At 37.8% G+C, this 16,746-nt stretch overlaps 1 protein-coding gene across 1 annotated transcript in view; it reads right to left on the reverse strand.

The window, feature by feature from the left end:
• TM9SF3 (transmembrane 9 superfamily member 3) overlaps positions 1-16,746 on the reverse strand; it is a 69,090-nt gene that overhangs the window by 41,196 nt on the left and 11,148 nt on the right. Inside the window, exons 3-5 of the mRNA XM_032432303.1 lie at positions 7,817-7,939; positions 4,407-4,567; positions 3,305-3,382 (exon numbers count right to left, since the gene is read on the reverse strand). Coding sequence (XP_032288194.1) covers positions 3,305-3,382; positions 4,407-4,567; positions 7,817-7,939 — 362 coding nt within the window. The remainder of the gene's footprint in view (positions 1-3,304; positions 3,383-4,406; positions 4,568-7,816; positions 7,940-16,746) is intronic.

Consider the following 16,746-nt stretch of genomic DNA (forward strand, 5'->3'; position numbering starts at 1 on the left):
ACTTTATATACACTATCAAATGGAATATCACAACACTGCCCAGTATTAACAATCCTTGCTTCACTATGAAGGAGACAGAAGCTGAGGAACTGAGCGATGTGACCACGGTTATGGTGGGTGGCAGAGACAGAATGTGTGTCCAGCCCGAGCTCCTAAGCCTGTGTTTGTAGTATTAGAAACAATCCCTACTGTTAGCCAGGAGACCCTGCCCCTCCCGCCTATTTAAGGAACAGGCTGCAGTAATTCTCCCCCCTCTTGTCTGCATTGTCAGTTTTGCACTCGCTGCTGAACCCTTCCATGTATAAACATGTTTCTTGTATCTCAAAATAAAATCTCCTGACTCCGTCCTTCCTACTGACTACCACTTCATTTCTTTGCTCCCTTTAGCTGTTAAACTTGCGGTCTCCAATTCCTCTCCTCTGTGCTCTTATACCAGCTCTACTCGGATTCTGCCCCACCACTACCCCCAAACCACTCTTTGTCAAGTTTACTGATGACTCCAAATGAATCCGACAGTCACGTTCACCTTACCTGACCCAGCAGCAACAATCCAGAACTAACCTCTCTCTCCTCCATGATACCTTCTTCATTTGGCTTCCAGAACACCACACAAGCTTTTCCCCTCTACCCTAGTAGGATCTCCTCAGGGCCTGAGCTGGTTTCTCCTACACTCCCTGATCTTTTCTTACTGCCCCCAGGGCTCAGTCCTTGGTCCTCCTCTATTTCTACATACTCTTCCTTGGTAATTGCATCCAGTCCCATGGCTTTAAACACCTTCTATATGCCAACGGCTGCAAAATCTGTATCTCTAGCCCAGACCTCTCTCCTGAACCCCAGGACTCTCCTGAACCCCAACCAGCATTTATGACGAAGCTGGGGTGCTGCTTTGGGGTCAGCAACACTAGGGGGTGCTGGAGTCAGCAGTTCATAGGATTAGTAACCCCTTTGTGACATCTGGTTTCTTTATTGTTTTTAAGAAATATTTCCATTGCTATAATAATTTCAAAATCGTAACAGCATTTTGTAATTTTTGGAATAAAAGGATATTACAAAATGTTGGGTTAATGGTAGTACATTATAATGGGTATTGGTTTAAAGTTTATATCTTAGATTAGAAAACGGCAGGGAGCTTTGTTAGAAAGTTTTGCATTTGAGGTGTATCTTATTACTAGGTGAACTAGGTGCTACGTATCTCCATTTGGATGTCTTAAGACACTTCAAAACCAGCATGTCCCACACTGTACTCTGAGCTTCCCCTCCATGCCTCCTCCAAATACAGACTCTCTGCCTCAGTGATGGCAGCTCCTTCTAACAGTTGCTCGGGCCAGAAACTCTGTAGAGTTCTTGTCCACCTTGCTTTATCTTGCTATCCATCAGGAAATCCTGCCGGCTCTCCCCTGCACAATATGCCCACAAGGTGACACCTTCTCAGCCCTCCCCCGGCCCCCCGCTGCACCTTGGCCTGAGCCACTAACAGCCTCTCCTCTCCCTGCTTCTCCCCTCCCCCCCACACGGCCTCTTTTCAACACAATAACCTGAATGATCCTTTGAAAACAGAAGTCAGATTTGTCATGACCCTGTGGAAAACACTACCGCCCCCTCTTTGCATCCCTGTCTCAACAGCCAGGGATGATCTGGCTCCTGCTACTCTCTGACTTCATCCACTACTCCTCCCCTCACCCTGCTCCAGCCCCACCGGCCTCCTTGCTAGTCCTCAAGCACAGCGAACACATTCCCACCGAACAGGCTTTTCCAAGGGGTTGCCCCTGCCTGGAATACTCTTCCCCTGCCCCCATATCCATATTCCTTATTTCCTTCAACTCCTTCAAGTTTTTACTCAGAAGTCCACCTCAGAGGCTTACCCTGAGCACCATATTTAAACTACAACTAGCCTCGTCTGTGGCCCTCCTGCTCTGCTGCTCTTTCTTGAAGGATGTATCTTTGTATCTTCGAACACACTACACCCTCAACTTCTATGTCTATTACGTGTGTCCCCCTACTAGAAGGGTAAGCTCCAAGAGCACGCAGATCTTTGACTTTCATTCTCTAATGTATTCCACTTACTCAGTACTGTGCTTGACACATAGCAGGTGCTCATTTAATAAAGGAGAAATATGGTACACTGCTCTCCTAGTGAAAGTGCCAAATGGCAGTCCTTCCCCCTAGTTATCAATACCCAACGGCACGAGAAGCAAGGCAGGCTCAGGTGTTCCAGGAGGAAATGTCAGTTGAGAGCCCTCATATATTCGAATATTATCTAAATATTATCTATTATTATCTAAATAGTATCTATTATCTATTTAAGTTATCTGTGCCTATACCTCAGCCATGTTCAAGACTGCGTGAACACTACATCTGAAGAGAACACACTGGGGGTAGGGGAAGTGGAGGTTCGGGAGGAAATTTTAGCTCCAGGAGTAACACGCTAGGACCCAGAGGAAGATTAGAAGTAGTGACAGGTTCTGGTGAAGTCTGGCAGCAATGATACAAACATGAGACCACAAAAACTTAGATTACCAATTAACTTCAGAATTCCAGTCTAAAAGATCAAAAGATAGAAGAGGCAAGTCAGGAAGAAAGTCAGAAGAATGGATATATCCCCTAATACCCCGCTGTCCCTTCATCTCCATCCTTGAAGGAGGGAACCATTAAAATAAAATCTATTTTTTCCCATAAAGAACCAAAACTACCACCTGGACAAAACCAGCAACAATGCCAGTGGACTTATGATCTGAGCTCCATCTTGTATCTGCTGGTGGGAAGTGGGGGCATCTCTTCCTAGTCCTGATGTTCCTTTTTATGTGGAAAGATTTCCACCAGCAAAAGTTTCTGGTCTCACTCCACTCTCATCCCTTCCTTCCTAGAGGATGCACACATCTGCTCTGTTTCTCCACACTTAAGTTTATCAAGGGCAGGTGCTCATATATAGAACTTGAAACAGTCCAGCACTGAATGTGAGAAGTTGGTCTAATTCTGAGTTTCAATATTAAGGCCACCTGTCCACAGACATAAGTCACATTTTTCAATAGTAGCATCATTAATAATAAAAGTAACATTCTGGCTTTTGGTTTGCTGTATCTTTACTCAAAGATTGGTTTAAAGCACAGGCATGATGAAGGTGGCTTTTGACTGCTCCCCTAAAACCCTCTATCACCCTAGAACTCTAAGCTCACAGGTGAAATCACCACAAGCTCAATGTTTGAACTCCACGGCCTTAGCACAGTGCCCTGCACATGGCAGATGCTCGTTAATGTTTGTGAAATTAAGCACATAATGAGTGTCTTAAAATACACAATTTACCTACCCTGTGTTGAAAAAAGGATGGATCGAGATATTTGTCAAATCGATCTTCAAATTTTACATCTGACTTTTTCCATTTCACCTGAAAAAAATTTTTTCACTTAAAAATAAAGGCCAGTAAACAAATTAATAAGCTGATAACAAAGCCCTGAGCAAAATTAGGAAAGATTTACACACTTAGAACAAGAAGCTAGAGAAATGGTGGAAAGTTACTGCCAATTTGAGAAGCTGAAACATGTAAGATAAAAAACTAACCAACTGTCCTCTCTCTGTATCAACAAAACTTCCAACTTTACGTAGAGGGATCATTTCAGTTTTCAAGGACTATTAACTATTGCTGACTTATATACTCTGACCTGATAAATGTGGTTAAGAACTGAATTAGCTAGGCCAGTTAAAATAAGAATCCTTCCATCTTTGACTTTAGATTGCATTAGTTTTATTACAATTATCAAACTTCTTTGTAAGTTCAGTTACATAAATATCATTTGCACTAGTTACATATGCCTAAGCTTTAAAAAAATCTTTCAAAAACTGGCTCCTAGCAATGGATTCATTCCAGTTATCAGGAAAAAAACTGGCAAAGAGAGAGGCTACCTATATCAGATTTTTCTTCTTTCCACTATTTTTAATCCTAATGGAACAGAATTAACTTGACAGTTGCAAAGAGCTCTGACAAGCTCTTACTCTGCAGGAGTATCTTATTCCAACTGATAAAGCAAAACATGGTAAACTATACCCAACCAGCAATTTTCAAAACAGCTTCATCTCTATATGCAACAGTGAAAAGGAAAGAGAAACAACAAGGTATACTGCAATCTAAAAATGTAACCATGAAAAGACATGGCTGGATCTAACTGCTCAGTTATAATGGTAAACTTTGCTGTAGCCAATGGTAAGTCCTGCAAATGCGTAAACTGTATTTAATACAGACCTGAAGCAAATCTCCCTGCTTTTAGGAGGCTTACTTATATACATTAAGGGAATACAGTTTTAATAATATTCTGTTGCACCCTATTTTCATTTACTAAAGTAGTAAAACACACTTAACTGTTGCTATTAGGCCACAAACACTTCTTCCTATATACAATTATTTTAATACTTACTGAATATGACATCTGGATTTTAGTATTGGGAACCAGTTTCACCTTTCCTTCACTAGTCAAATTAACATCAACAATTCGATTTCCATTAAAACCTATTTCGAGTTTTTTGTACGTCCAAAGATAATAATCTTCTCCATTTTCATCTGCTTCACCAACAATACCTACAAAAAAAATAACACTTTATACAAGGTAATATCACTTAATGTTTAAAATATGTTAGAAGGTAAAAGCCCATTTAAAAAGTTTTTATAAACAAGCAATGTTACAATTACTCTTCATGGTTAGAAAAGGATAAAAGTACAGGCTGGACTTCTACTCTTTGTTAACTACTTGGCAAACATAAACCATGGTTATACCATAATATAGCATAATCTATCACTAATTTGATCATCAAAGTTCATGCTTTGTCATGAGTAGTATCACCTTCATTGTAATAATTATCACCTTATATGTGTATACTTCCTAATACCTGAAAATTTCAGGGAAGTATGGTCACCATCTGGTACGGTCACCCAGTTAGTAGTAGTCAAGCTAAAATTAAAACCAAGTTCTCCAGAGTCCCAATCCAGTACTTTCTCTAATAACCTAAGATCTATACATTCCTAAGTAAGCTGCACATATGTGTGTTATCAGTACCAAAACTTAAAATGCCTCCTCTTTATGCTTCAAGTAGTGGACCTATCCTTGGTAAATCATCAAAATGAAAGAAGTGTTGAAGATAAATGTTAATGGGGCACTAGTTTAAAATGATCATTTTGGGGTGTTTTTTTTTAAGATTTTTTATTTATTCATATGAGAGAGAGAGAGAGTGCGTGTGCACAAGCAGGGAGGAGGAGCAGAGGGAGAGGAAGGAGCAGACTTCCGTCTGAGCAGGGAGCACAACGCAGGGCTTGATCCCAGGACCCTGGAATCATGACCTGAGCTGAAGGATGACATTTTAACTGACGGAGCGATCTAGGCGCCCCTAAAATGATCATTTTGACCATAGTTTGGGATACTGAAAGAAGACCCAAACAGTGTCAGGACAACAGGTGGTAGCTGAGAATCTACCTCTTGTGCCCTCATAATGTCAGCTATTTATCTATGTTCCCTACTCAAACCTATAGACTTCCTAAGAGCCTTATCCACTAAAACTGACTCCTTAGGGCCTTCCCTCTTTGGTCAATGCATCTCATTACAGTATTAGGGGAAAATAAGATCATTTCTTATTAAGGATTATTTGCTTATTAACCAAAGTTGTTCTCTCAAACTGATACAAATTCAAGGAGTATGTTTCATTGTGTTTGGGGTCGCAGAGGGATAATGAAATCCTTCTAATAATTTCATCAAGGTTTATTTACCTATCTACACTGAAAACTCTGGGGGTGGAGACACAATTATACCAAATAAGAAGCTATTCTCTACGGGGCTTTTAAAAGATGCTGAAACACTTACCCCCAAAAAAGTCAAATAAGAATTTTTTTTCTGACAAGAATTCCCATAGTTCAGACATTCTTGGACACCCAAATGTACTCTCCTAAACATGGCAGACCCTAGAATCCCAGGGCTAAAAAAGATTTATTTTAGGACAGGAAAGCACAGTTGCCATGTTGCTAAGGAGACCCACAGAAATGACTGAAAAAACCCTAAGGTTCCAGACAATAAACCCAAAAGCAAAGGAAAAGAACAAGGGAGGAACCTGCTCTTCCACCAAAAAAAGAGGAAACCCTAACTAATGGGTTCTCCTGAACCACAGGCTCAGAAATCTTGAGTGAATATTCAGCACATCTTCTTGCTACCCTCGGAGCTGATCACAGAAATGTCTGAGTTAATGTAATACTAATTATAGTCATTATATGAAATGCTTACTATTTATACCTAATTAACATGCAACAGAGCAGCAATGATGCATACAATTATATCTTGAGATTGACTTTCTTACAAATTTCATCTTAGCACTACATTAAACTCTGGTCTGATATTTTCAGTATTTCAGTTTGCTGCTCATGAATATAGTAGTCTGCTAACAATTTTAAGAATTAGAATATTCATTATATATAAGAACAGGTGTCCAAAGGAAAAAAAAAAACCAAACTGAGACTAATACGATCAAACATGCTGGCTGATAGCTGGCTGTGCTTTGCATTTAAAGTAATTTAATCAGATTCTTAACAAGTTCGCCATCTTCATGCAGCCAATCTAGCTATACGACTCTCCCTACCCAGTCACTCGTACACATCTGGCAGAGCTCTGTGCCTTGCAAGCTGTCACCCATATGAGAAACAAAGGGACAAAGAGCAGCTGTGGTCCCCAAACGCCCTGCCAATTGCAATAAGTAGGCAACTACCCAGGTTTTTTTTCACCCCTTTTAGAATATTCACTTACTTTATACTGACTTGATATAAACTAACTCATTTCAACAGTACATAGATATAATTCCTTTACCTAATAGTGTTCTCCTGAAGCTACATATAAATATATCCTTTAAAAAAAAAAAAAACAAAAAAACAAGCAACTAAAATCAAGTCCAACACAAATAAAGTTTAGATTTTGCATGGGTTTGTATTAACTATGCCATAGCTCCTCTCCACTAACACAGATAAATAAGAGCTAAAACATTAAAAAAATTTTTTTAAAGATTTTATTTATTTATTTGACAGAGAGGGACACAGCGAGAGAGGGAACACAAGCAGGGGGAGTGGGAGAGGGAGAAGCAGGCTTCCCGCGGAGCAGGGAGCCCAATGCAGGGCTCGATCCCAGGACCCTGGGATCATGACCTGAGCTGAAGGCAGACGCTTAACGACTGAGCCACCCAGGCGCCCAACATTAACAATTTTTAAGGGTGCCTTTCAGTAGGGCATGCGACTCTTGATTTTGGGGTTGTAAGTCTGAACCCATGTTGAGTGTAGAAATTACTTAAAGATAAAAATCTTAAAAAAAAAAAAAAGCAGGAAAAAAAATTTAAACATACAGTGTTTTGGAAAATAACATAGGAACTAGTGAAACAAGTAATTCAGGAGACTGTCTTATCTAAAAACCATACTACCAGTTCCACATGAGAGAAAGCCAAAATAAAACTTCAAAATCCTATTTAGTTCCTTTGATTGTATTTGATAGAATAAGTCAAAATAAGATATGAAAAAAATGGGGGAAGGGAGGAATTTCAGATTATTCAAAATACCTTTTAATTCCTTGAACCTGAAAAGTTATACTATGTAAAAGTTGTATTTTGAAGGAGTTTCATATAAGGCTTGACAACATTAAAACCGCTTCAAGTAACAGGAAACCATAAAATTGGTGTTAAAATCATTCTGTGGAAAATACTGAAAACACATTTCCTGATTCACAATCAATCCCCTTAAAACTCATTATATAAGTCATGCTTATTATGCAAATATTCCCAAATTTTAAATATAACATACAATACCTACCCCATATTGGTAAGTCATCTATGTACATCTGGTACCAGTAGTGATTTTTGATAGCATACACAAATGCATCTCTCTTTTCTTTATCTAAGTCAATTTCACAGTAAGTGGCTGGCATCACATCATCTGCATAAGATAAAAATTGCAAATTAGCACATTGGTTTGTAAATTAGTTATAGGAAAAATAACACAAGAAAAAGCCAACATTTCCTGAAATTAAAATTTGTATTCATAATCATTGGATCTGGGTGATAAGTATATGAGGGTTCAGTATATAATTCTTTCCCTTTTTATTTATGTTTTAAGATTTTTTTCAAAATAAAAGAATCTAACCATCTTCACTTTCAAAGATTATCTTATTACATGAAAAAAATTGTCCTTTATATAAAGAAAATTATATAAGAACACTTATAAAATAATTTTAAATGAATAATTTGCTTTAAAAAACAAAACAAAAAAAAGCTTAAAACACGTAAGTTTTCGTTTAACATACACAAAAACTCAAAAATATGATCCTAAATAGAACAACTTCTAGCTGTAAGATCTCTGAAATAAATATTCATTTTAACATTCTTGGAAATGCAAGTGACTAGAGGCCATAGATTCTATGAGGAATCCCAGTGACTCTTCATAATTAGAAAGATTAAAATAACAAACCTCTATCTAGCAGGTGTCACTGTTTATAAATTACCCAAGGTCTCCTAGAGATGAGTCATTCCCACTCTTGACTGCTTTCAAAAATACTGCTACCACAACATTGTTCAGATGGTCTCTAACCTATAAACCTTTCAAATATGTGCTTTCAAAATGTGCTTCTAAATCAGTACTAGGGATGCAATGTACAACATGATGACTATAGCTAATACTGCCGCATGACATATAGGAAGGTCTTTAAGAGTAAATCCTAAGAGTTCTCATCACAAGGAGAAAATTTTTTTTCTTCATTCTTCTTTTCTTTCTGTTTATGGTAATCATTTCACAATATGTAAATCAAACCATCATACTATATGCCTTAAGCTCATACAGTCATATATGTCATTATTTCTCAATAAAACTGGAGAAAAATGTGCTTATGGTCATTAGTTTCTGAACACAACAAAACCCAAAAAACCTGCAAACACACTAGATGTCCACTGAAATTATTAAATTGTTTTTGTATATTACTTACACAATTAGAATAAAAGATAAATCTTAACAACAAAAAAAGAAAGCACAGTTGTTTAAGTTCTCCTGTACTGTATTATTGGTTATTTAGAACTTGAAATACAATTCCCCACAAGAAACAATGTTAAATTTCTTAAATGTTGATTAAAACTTCTTAAACATAAACTGCAGCTGAACCATGATTAGTGGCCAGCTACAATATTATTTCCATGAGAAATGGCAATCTGAGTTATAACTCCAGACACTAGCAACTTTGTCTCCTCAACCCTCAACAAGAGAGAATAGCTTCCCCTTATTATAGCTCAGCCCAGAGTGGGTACCCCAAAACCACACCACCAAAGATGGCAGGAAACACTGAAGTCCCATAAAGGAGGGATAGGGAAATACTCCTACTCCCAAAGTAGGAGAAGGTAACTGCTTTGTTGTCTCCAACAACAATGGCTCCCATACAAATTTCCTTTCTATCAAGGCCCTTATAGGCAGGGAGAAATTTAGGATTTTCATAATGACAAACACTGAGGCTGAGCAGAGAAGGGAGGGAAGGTTAGGCCATGAGGTGGCTACAAAGGGTTCCTCCAGCAGGAGCTAGAGAACTAGTAGCAAGAGGTCCCCAAACAGGATTTCCGTGGAGTGCAATAATGCACAAAGGGCAGCAGGCAACTACAGCAACACGCGGAGAAAGAGAACCACAGGAAGGTCCAGGCTTGGGTAGCAACAAACGGCTGTGGGAGACCTCAGAGCAAAACACTGCAAAGCCACCAAATCCCTTGCTGTTAAAATCAGACAGTCACTGACAATCGCCATTAACAATGTGGCGGTTTTATGCATGAAGTTCTGATATACACAATACGGCATTGACCTGCATGAAGCTTTTCAGATTCCTCACTGTGTGAACTGTGTTCAGTTCTCTCTTGCCCAACTATCTATCATCCTCTCTCCCTAACTCCAGCCAAACTCAACTACCTGCAGTTCCCACACATCTTGTGCTCTCTTGGCCTCTGGACTTTTTGGCCTATGCTGGAAAGTCCACCACAAATGTCCATCCTAAAATACTTCCCATCCCCTTACCCTCTCCTCCACAGAGTAATCCTTGATTCCCCACCCCTCACACTTCTCAAACCCCACAGCCTGTCCTTTCCTCTGAAGTCCCATGGCTTTCTCTCCACACTTCCCTATGGTACCTAGGTCTATACCGCTTATAACCTCATACCAGTATCTTAGTTCCTCAAAAGACCATCATGTATTGAGAGCTATGTCTATACTGATTACATCCTTTTTACCCCTGGCTATGCCTGTTTCAGTACCCTGAACAGAACAGGCACTAAACAAATAAACAAAAAATTTTAGCAAATTTTAAGAGCATGATTTTCCATTTATCCAAGAAAAACACAAAGTATATTATAGTATGTACCTATACACGCATCTGTGTATGATTAGGGTGTCTGTGTGTGTTTGTGTATAGGAGAAAATGCCAATATAAACAAATGAAATTTTTTAGCAGTTATCTCAGAATGATTCACAAAGAGGTCTTGAAGAGTATCTTTCACTGATGTAAAATCTAGTAAAGAAATGTGGTCAAAGGGAATAACCTATCTTTATGACAGGCTATAAAAAGGACCTTGGTTGATCATATTTTAATGAAATTCCTCTTGCAGGCATGTGGGCAAATACAAACATCACAAATAATTGAAGAGTCTGGTTGCTCAACTAAAACAGCACTTTTCTCAGGAGGGAGCCGCTTTGAAGATAACTAATGTAATGTGCCTGAATATGCCAAATCATTATTCAGCATTCTATAGAACTGGAAAACAATCTGAAAAATCTATCACCATAAATCACTGCTTTAACATTATAAAAGGGCATACATTTCTCAGATGAAATACACACCTATGAATTCTGAAGAGGATACAATTAAGATTTCACCAATGTAAATATATTACACGGGGAAAACAAACAAAACCAAAGGTACAAAGTGGCAACTGTTAATACTGATTTTTCAAGCAGAAAGCAAGAGTAGTTCCTGCAAACTACCTACCAAGTCTGTCATCATTTCACAATAACACTCCAGACTAATAACTGAACAGTGAAAATATTGAAAAAAGAATGTGGTAATTATTTGAGTTCTCTAAGAACATATTATGCCTAGCTCTATTAGCTTTCTCTTGATAGCATTACCAAATTGGAAATCACAAATGCTCTACCTCAAGTTCAACAGCACTCAGCAATTTTTCATGAAGTCACTATGGACAAATTTATTTAAAAAATAGTCAGAAACTTGAGTTTTAGTCTGGGTTCTACTATTTATTAGCTATGTGAATAAAAAAAAAAAAATCATTTAGCTTCTGTGAAGCTCAGATCCCTCGGCCATAAAACAGAGATAACATCTATGCTATCTCCTTCCCAGAGTTGTTTTAAGGATTAAAAGTGTCAGTACATTCACAGACCATGTTAAGTTTCCTTGGGCCACACAACTCTGAGAATCTAATGAAAGTAATATCCTTGCCCCCCCAAAATGCACATTCACACAAAACTAAGTGTACAATTTCAGAGAACCCATGGACCCCTGAAGCCAGAGCTTCTGGTTCAACTTTGTATATCCAAGCCTACCACACTGCTGGTATAGTCATGTTAAGCATATATATGAGTATTGATTAACTGGCCAACCTATCTGCAATATTAACTGTACAATTTTTTCTAGATGACTAATTGGCAATATGCATCAAAAACTGCCTTAAAAATGTTGATATCCTTTGATTCAGTAATTCCACTTCCAAGAATTTATCCTCAGAGACACATTAAAATACTTATGTGCTAGGGTAGCCAAATGCATTATTTCCAATAGGAAAAAAAGGCAAAAAAAAGCAAGGAATGAAGGGAGGAAAGGAAAAGGGAAGGGAAGGGAAGGGGAGGGAAGGGAAGGGAAGGGAAGGAAGAAAAATAATCAGAATATCTTATAACTGGGAAATAGGGAAAATTACAATATCCAAGTTACAGAATACTACATAAACACATTTTTTTAAAAATTAACAATATGAAGACAACCTCATAGATGTTAGAGTAAAAACTAATTTATATGTAACTTATTAACAGTTAGTAAGTAGTATCTGACAAATACTAAACTCTGTATGTTACACAAATTTTTTGAAATCATATATATATAACATGAACCCAATTTTTAAAAACTCTAAATAATGTGGATGAATGTAAAGAAAGAAGTAAAAATGGAAGAAAATGTTAATGGTAATTACATCCAGATGATTTTTATTTTCTTCTTTATATTTCTCTGTAGTTTCTAAATTTTGTACAGTGATCTTATATCATTACATCAAAATCAGAATATATACATATATATCCTTTTGGGAAAAAAAAAGATAGATATCAATCTGGAGTAGAACAATGTTATCGACGGCTTGAATAAGAATTTATAAAAAGCCCATGCTATTCAAATTTGCAGTTAGCACAAGGCTTAAGGAACTGCTAACACCAAGAATTCAAAATACCTAGATTCAAGATTCAATACAAGATTCAAATTATTTGGTCTGGCTAAAACACTTTGGGTGAAACCAGGAGCACAAAATATGGCACTGAGTGCCCAGACTTCCAATTAAACAAGGCAGACTAACCACAAGTATGTCTTTTCCCTCCTGAAACTCCATTAAAATGTCAATAAAGGAATAAAAAGGATGTAGTACACAAGGACAAAAAGAAGACATTAAGAAAAAATCTCAACATATTTTTGGAAAATTGAAAATGAATAGAAGATGGCAAAGCAGAGGAAACCATAACAGAACAAAAGGGGGTTGGTGTCACCGAACACAAGAGACACTTGAGACACTCACACATCGAAAAGTAGGGAACAGATGTAGGGCTGAACACATAGGGGAATTGCATAAAAATATGTTTATGGAAGGCTTGGATGCCCAAGGCCCCTTCTCCACCCATTACAAAGCTAGATGAACAACCTCAACTCCTCCCTACAGTAGACCAGAGGCATCTTCCCCTAGAGAACTCCACCATAAAAGCTGCAGAATTAGGGACTGCAAGGAGAGTAGAATCCAGGGACTGAAAACAGGGTGGGGGGATTAAGTTAAGTAAAAATCTTTAGGTTGAATGAAAGGACCTGCCACTTTCCCAGCCCTTACCCCACTCTTTGGCAATCAGGCCTTTACCACCAGACAGGTATCTGGAGGGACACACTGCATAGTGGTTAAAAGCTCAAACTCTAGCACTGTGTTCTCTAGATTCAAATCCTTACTCTGCCACTTTCCATCTGTGAATCTTTGGACAAGTTACTTAACCTCAGGGCCCCAACTCCTCACCTGAAAAATAAGGATAATACACCTCATAACATGGAGGAAGAAAATCATGAAGAATGAGAATCACTGAATTTGAAATATACAGGATTCCAACCAGCCCTTGGCATTTCTCTCTATCTGTAGTACTCTCAACTTATCATTTCACTCCAGAGAAGAAGAAATACTTATGAAACAATTTCATCCCTCTATTAAGTTGGGATATTCAAGGAAAAGAAAATTCAAAAGAAGACCAATAAAACAAATGGGAGGAAAGAATCCTTTAGAAGCCATCAATTTTTCAATAATATCCTTCATTATACTGCAAGCGTTCTCAAATGAAGGGGAAGGGAAGTGGACAGTGACCTCCCCTGGTTAGGAACTACTATTCCAGATCATCCAAAGATCATAGTGGACCAATTATCTAAAGAACAGAGAGGCACAAACTGCCCAGGTGCTACACAATTGAGAGCTTACAATGTCTTAATAGCTAAGGATGCAAGAGTGAGCAAGAATGCCACTGTCCCTGCCCTAGCAGAACTAACTAAAGTACCCAGCAGGCTAGTGCAACAGCCTGAGATAAATCAAATCCTATAATCAATAAACTAATTTAACATTTCAGAATCGCTAGTACCAAATTAAGTTGGAACTAGAGACCTACATTATGTGCTATTAGTATACCTATCAATGACCATTTTTAAAATGGAAACTATGTATCAGGAACTTTGATAAATGCTCTACATAAATTACCTCACTTAAACAACAATTCTATTAAATAGATATTATTTCCCTCATTTCACAGGTGAGGACAATGAGATCAAAGAGGTGGGATAATTTGTCCATGACTACACAGGTAGGCAGAGGCGGCGCTGGGATGCATCAAGTCTGACTTGTTTTTTCCAATCCACAACGGTCAGGTTCCAAGAGGTATCCTCTAAAATCAGAGGATAATGAATTCAGGCCTGGTTCAAAGACACCCCATTTAATTCTGCCCTTTTCTTTTTAATTTTCTCTAAATGTTCTCAATTTAGTATTTTGTCTAATGGTAGTATATATAACATTATTACGGGGAAAAAAGTTGTGCATAAAATCTCAAGTAAGAGGCATCCTACATTGACTTAAAACTATTGACTAGTTCCCTAAAAGTCTATTTAGTGACCTTCATTTTATGAAATACCAATCCATTTAGCCTGATAGAATCTACTAAATTTAAAAAAAGGCGTGTGTGTATATATCTGTGTGCACATGTGTGATGTATACATATATATAGTATTTTCTAGTTTCAAAATATTTCCAAAATTTTATTTTCTTATGCCTTCAGAAGAACCTTTAAAAATCAAATACTTGAGAAGTGAAAAGATTAACAATATAAATATTTCTATAATTCACATAGGGACAGAAGGTTCTAGTTTCTGTGGCATTATTAATATGCTGTGATATGCCTTGGGTAAATCATTTCATCTCTGGGCCTCACTAAAGGGAAATCAGATGACACAATCTCTAAGGTGCATCGAACCTTTGAAAATTCTATGACAGTACAAATAACCAGGAAACCTCATAAAACATTTTCAAAGCATGATCAACTATGTCTTTGTACAGGACAAGCAAGGGACTACAGTAGAAAAGGAAATCTAATCAGCATTTACTTTTTCATCTGGACCACTTGATTTAGCAGCTCCCTTAAGCAGCATATCCACGTTGGAGATGCAGAGCTGACAAGACTCCAAGGAACCGCCAACTCTTGGGGAATAACACCTGGCCAGTTCTTGTTCTTTTCATCTAAAGGTACTCAGTCAGAAATTAAAGTAAACCCCACTTTTATAGCCCATGAAAACTGTTTCCCTCTATCTAAACAATCTTTCCATCTCAGCCTCAAGGAACTAATAAAAGAAGAAAGGTGAATGATTACTCTTCTTTAGTAAAACAGGGTGAGGATTTAAAAAAGTGATGAAAAATGTCCATGGTGTAGCAAAGTAGGACTCAGAGTTTTCACCTATTTGCTCTCTCTGGTTCCTCTTTAGTAAACTAGAAATGTGCACCAAACATGAAAAAGGAGAAAGTTATGTGAAAAAATGCAGGATTGAGGTTTTCAAAGATCCCACACTCTAAGTTTTCTCCCTACTTGCAATTAAATATTTAGGTTACCTGATTAAATTAAAACACAAGCCTCAGGGCATGTTTACAATAATTTATAAAGTTACAGGACAGGCCACTGTGGTTTAAATTTACAACTTAATTTTATAATTAAGCCTCAAAGAATATAGTGGTGGAGTGGAATGGGGGAGAAGAATGCAAATACGTATACCGATTTTCAACAAGAGTAACAAAAAATACTCTAAACACAAGAATAAAATTTAACCAATCAAAATTAAATATTATCTTTAAAATATTATTTTAAAATATCTCAATTCAGGGAGGCTGGGTGGCTCAGTCAGTTAAGCCTCTGCCTTAGGCTCAGTTCGGTGGTCCTGGGGTTCTGGGATCGAGCCCAGCATTGGTCTCCCTGCTTAGCAGGGAGTCTGCTTCTCCCTCTCCCTCACCCTCCCCCGCCCCGCTCCCGCCATGCTCACTCCCTTGCTGGCGCTCTCTCTCTCAAATAAATAAATAAATAAAATCTATAAATAAATAAATAAATAAATAAAATCTCTCAATCACATCTTCCTCTCAAAGTGCAAAAATACCAGAAGTCAGTTATGTTCATTTTATGCTTGTAGACAATGAAGTCAAAATTAGAGTAAAGAACTTCAGTAAAATCAATACAGTAAAAGAAATAGGATTAAAATTCAAAGCTCCTGATTACAAGATCCAAGCTCTATTCAAAAATCAAGATGCCTAATCAAAGATCCTGTAAAAATTCAATTACTCAGGCTTCTGCTCACTGAGTTAAAAATGTCTATGCAGGAAATACACACTCTGACAAATTTCACAGAGGAAAATTAAAAGTTTAAACATACTTAAAGGGCCTGATAAAATCGATACCAGCATAATAAACAGATGAGGATTTTTTCCAATTTTAGTAAGTCTTTGACTTAAATTTTTTTTTTAAGATTTTATTTATTTATCAGAGAGAGAGAGAGCACAAGCAGAGGGAGCGGCAGGCAGAGGGAGAAGCAGACTCCCCGCTAAGCAGGGAGCCCAATGGGGGACTCGATCCCAGGACCCTGGGATCATGACCTGAGCCGAAGGCAGACGCTTAACCAACTGAGCCACCCAGGTGTCCCTGACTTAAAATTTAAAACCACACTACCCTACAGGAATTGAGAGAGTAAATTAATACACACTGATTAATACATTCTGAGCCAATGGTACAAGTTTGGATTTGAGGCTTTACACATTTTTAAATACCCCATATACCCCATTACATCCCTGCACCTCCAGAAATTATGAATCTATGAAAGCCTTCCCAACCACATGTATCCAATCACTAGAGGGTTTACCAGAAATCACTTTTCAGAAAGAAATAGGTTAGGGAAGTAG

This window comes from Phoca vitulina, unplaced genomic scaffold (assembly GCF_004348235.1).
Source record: "Phoca vitulina isolate PV1807 unplaced genomic scaffold, GSC_HSeal_1.0 scaffold48, whole genome shotgun sequence".
Taxonomy (NCBI): domain Eukaryota; kingdom Metazoa; phylum Chordata; class Mammalia; order Carnivora; family Phocidae; genus Phoca; species Phoca vitulina.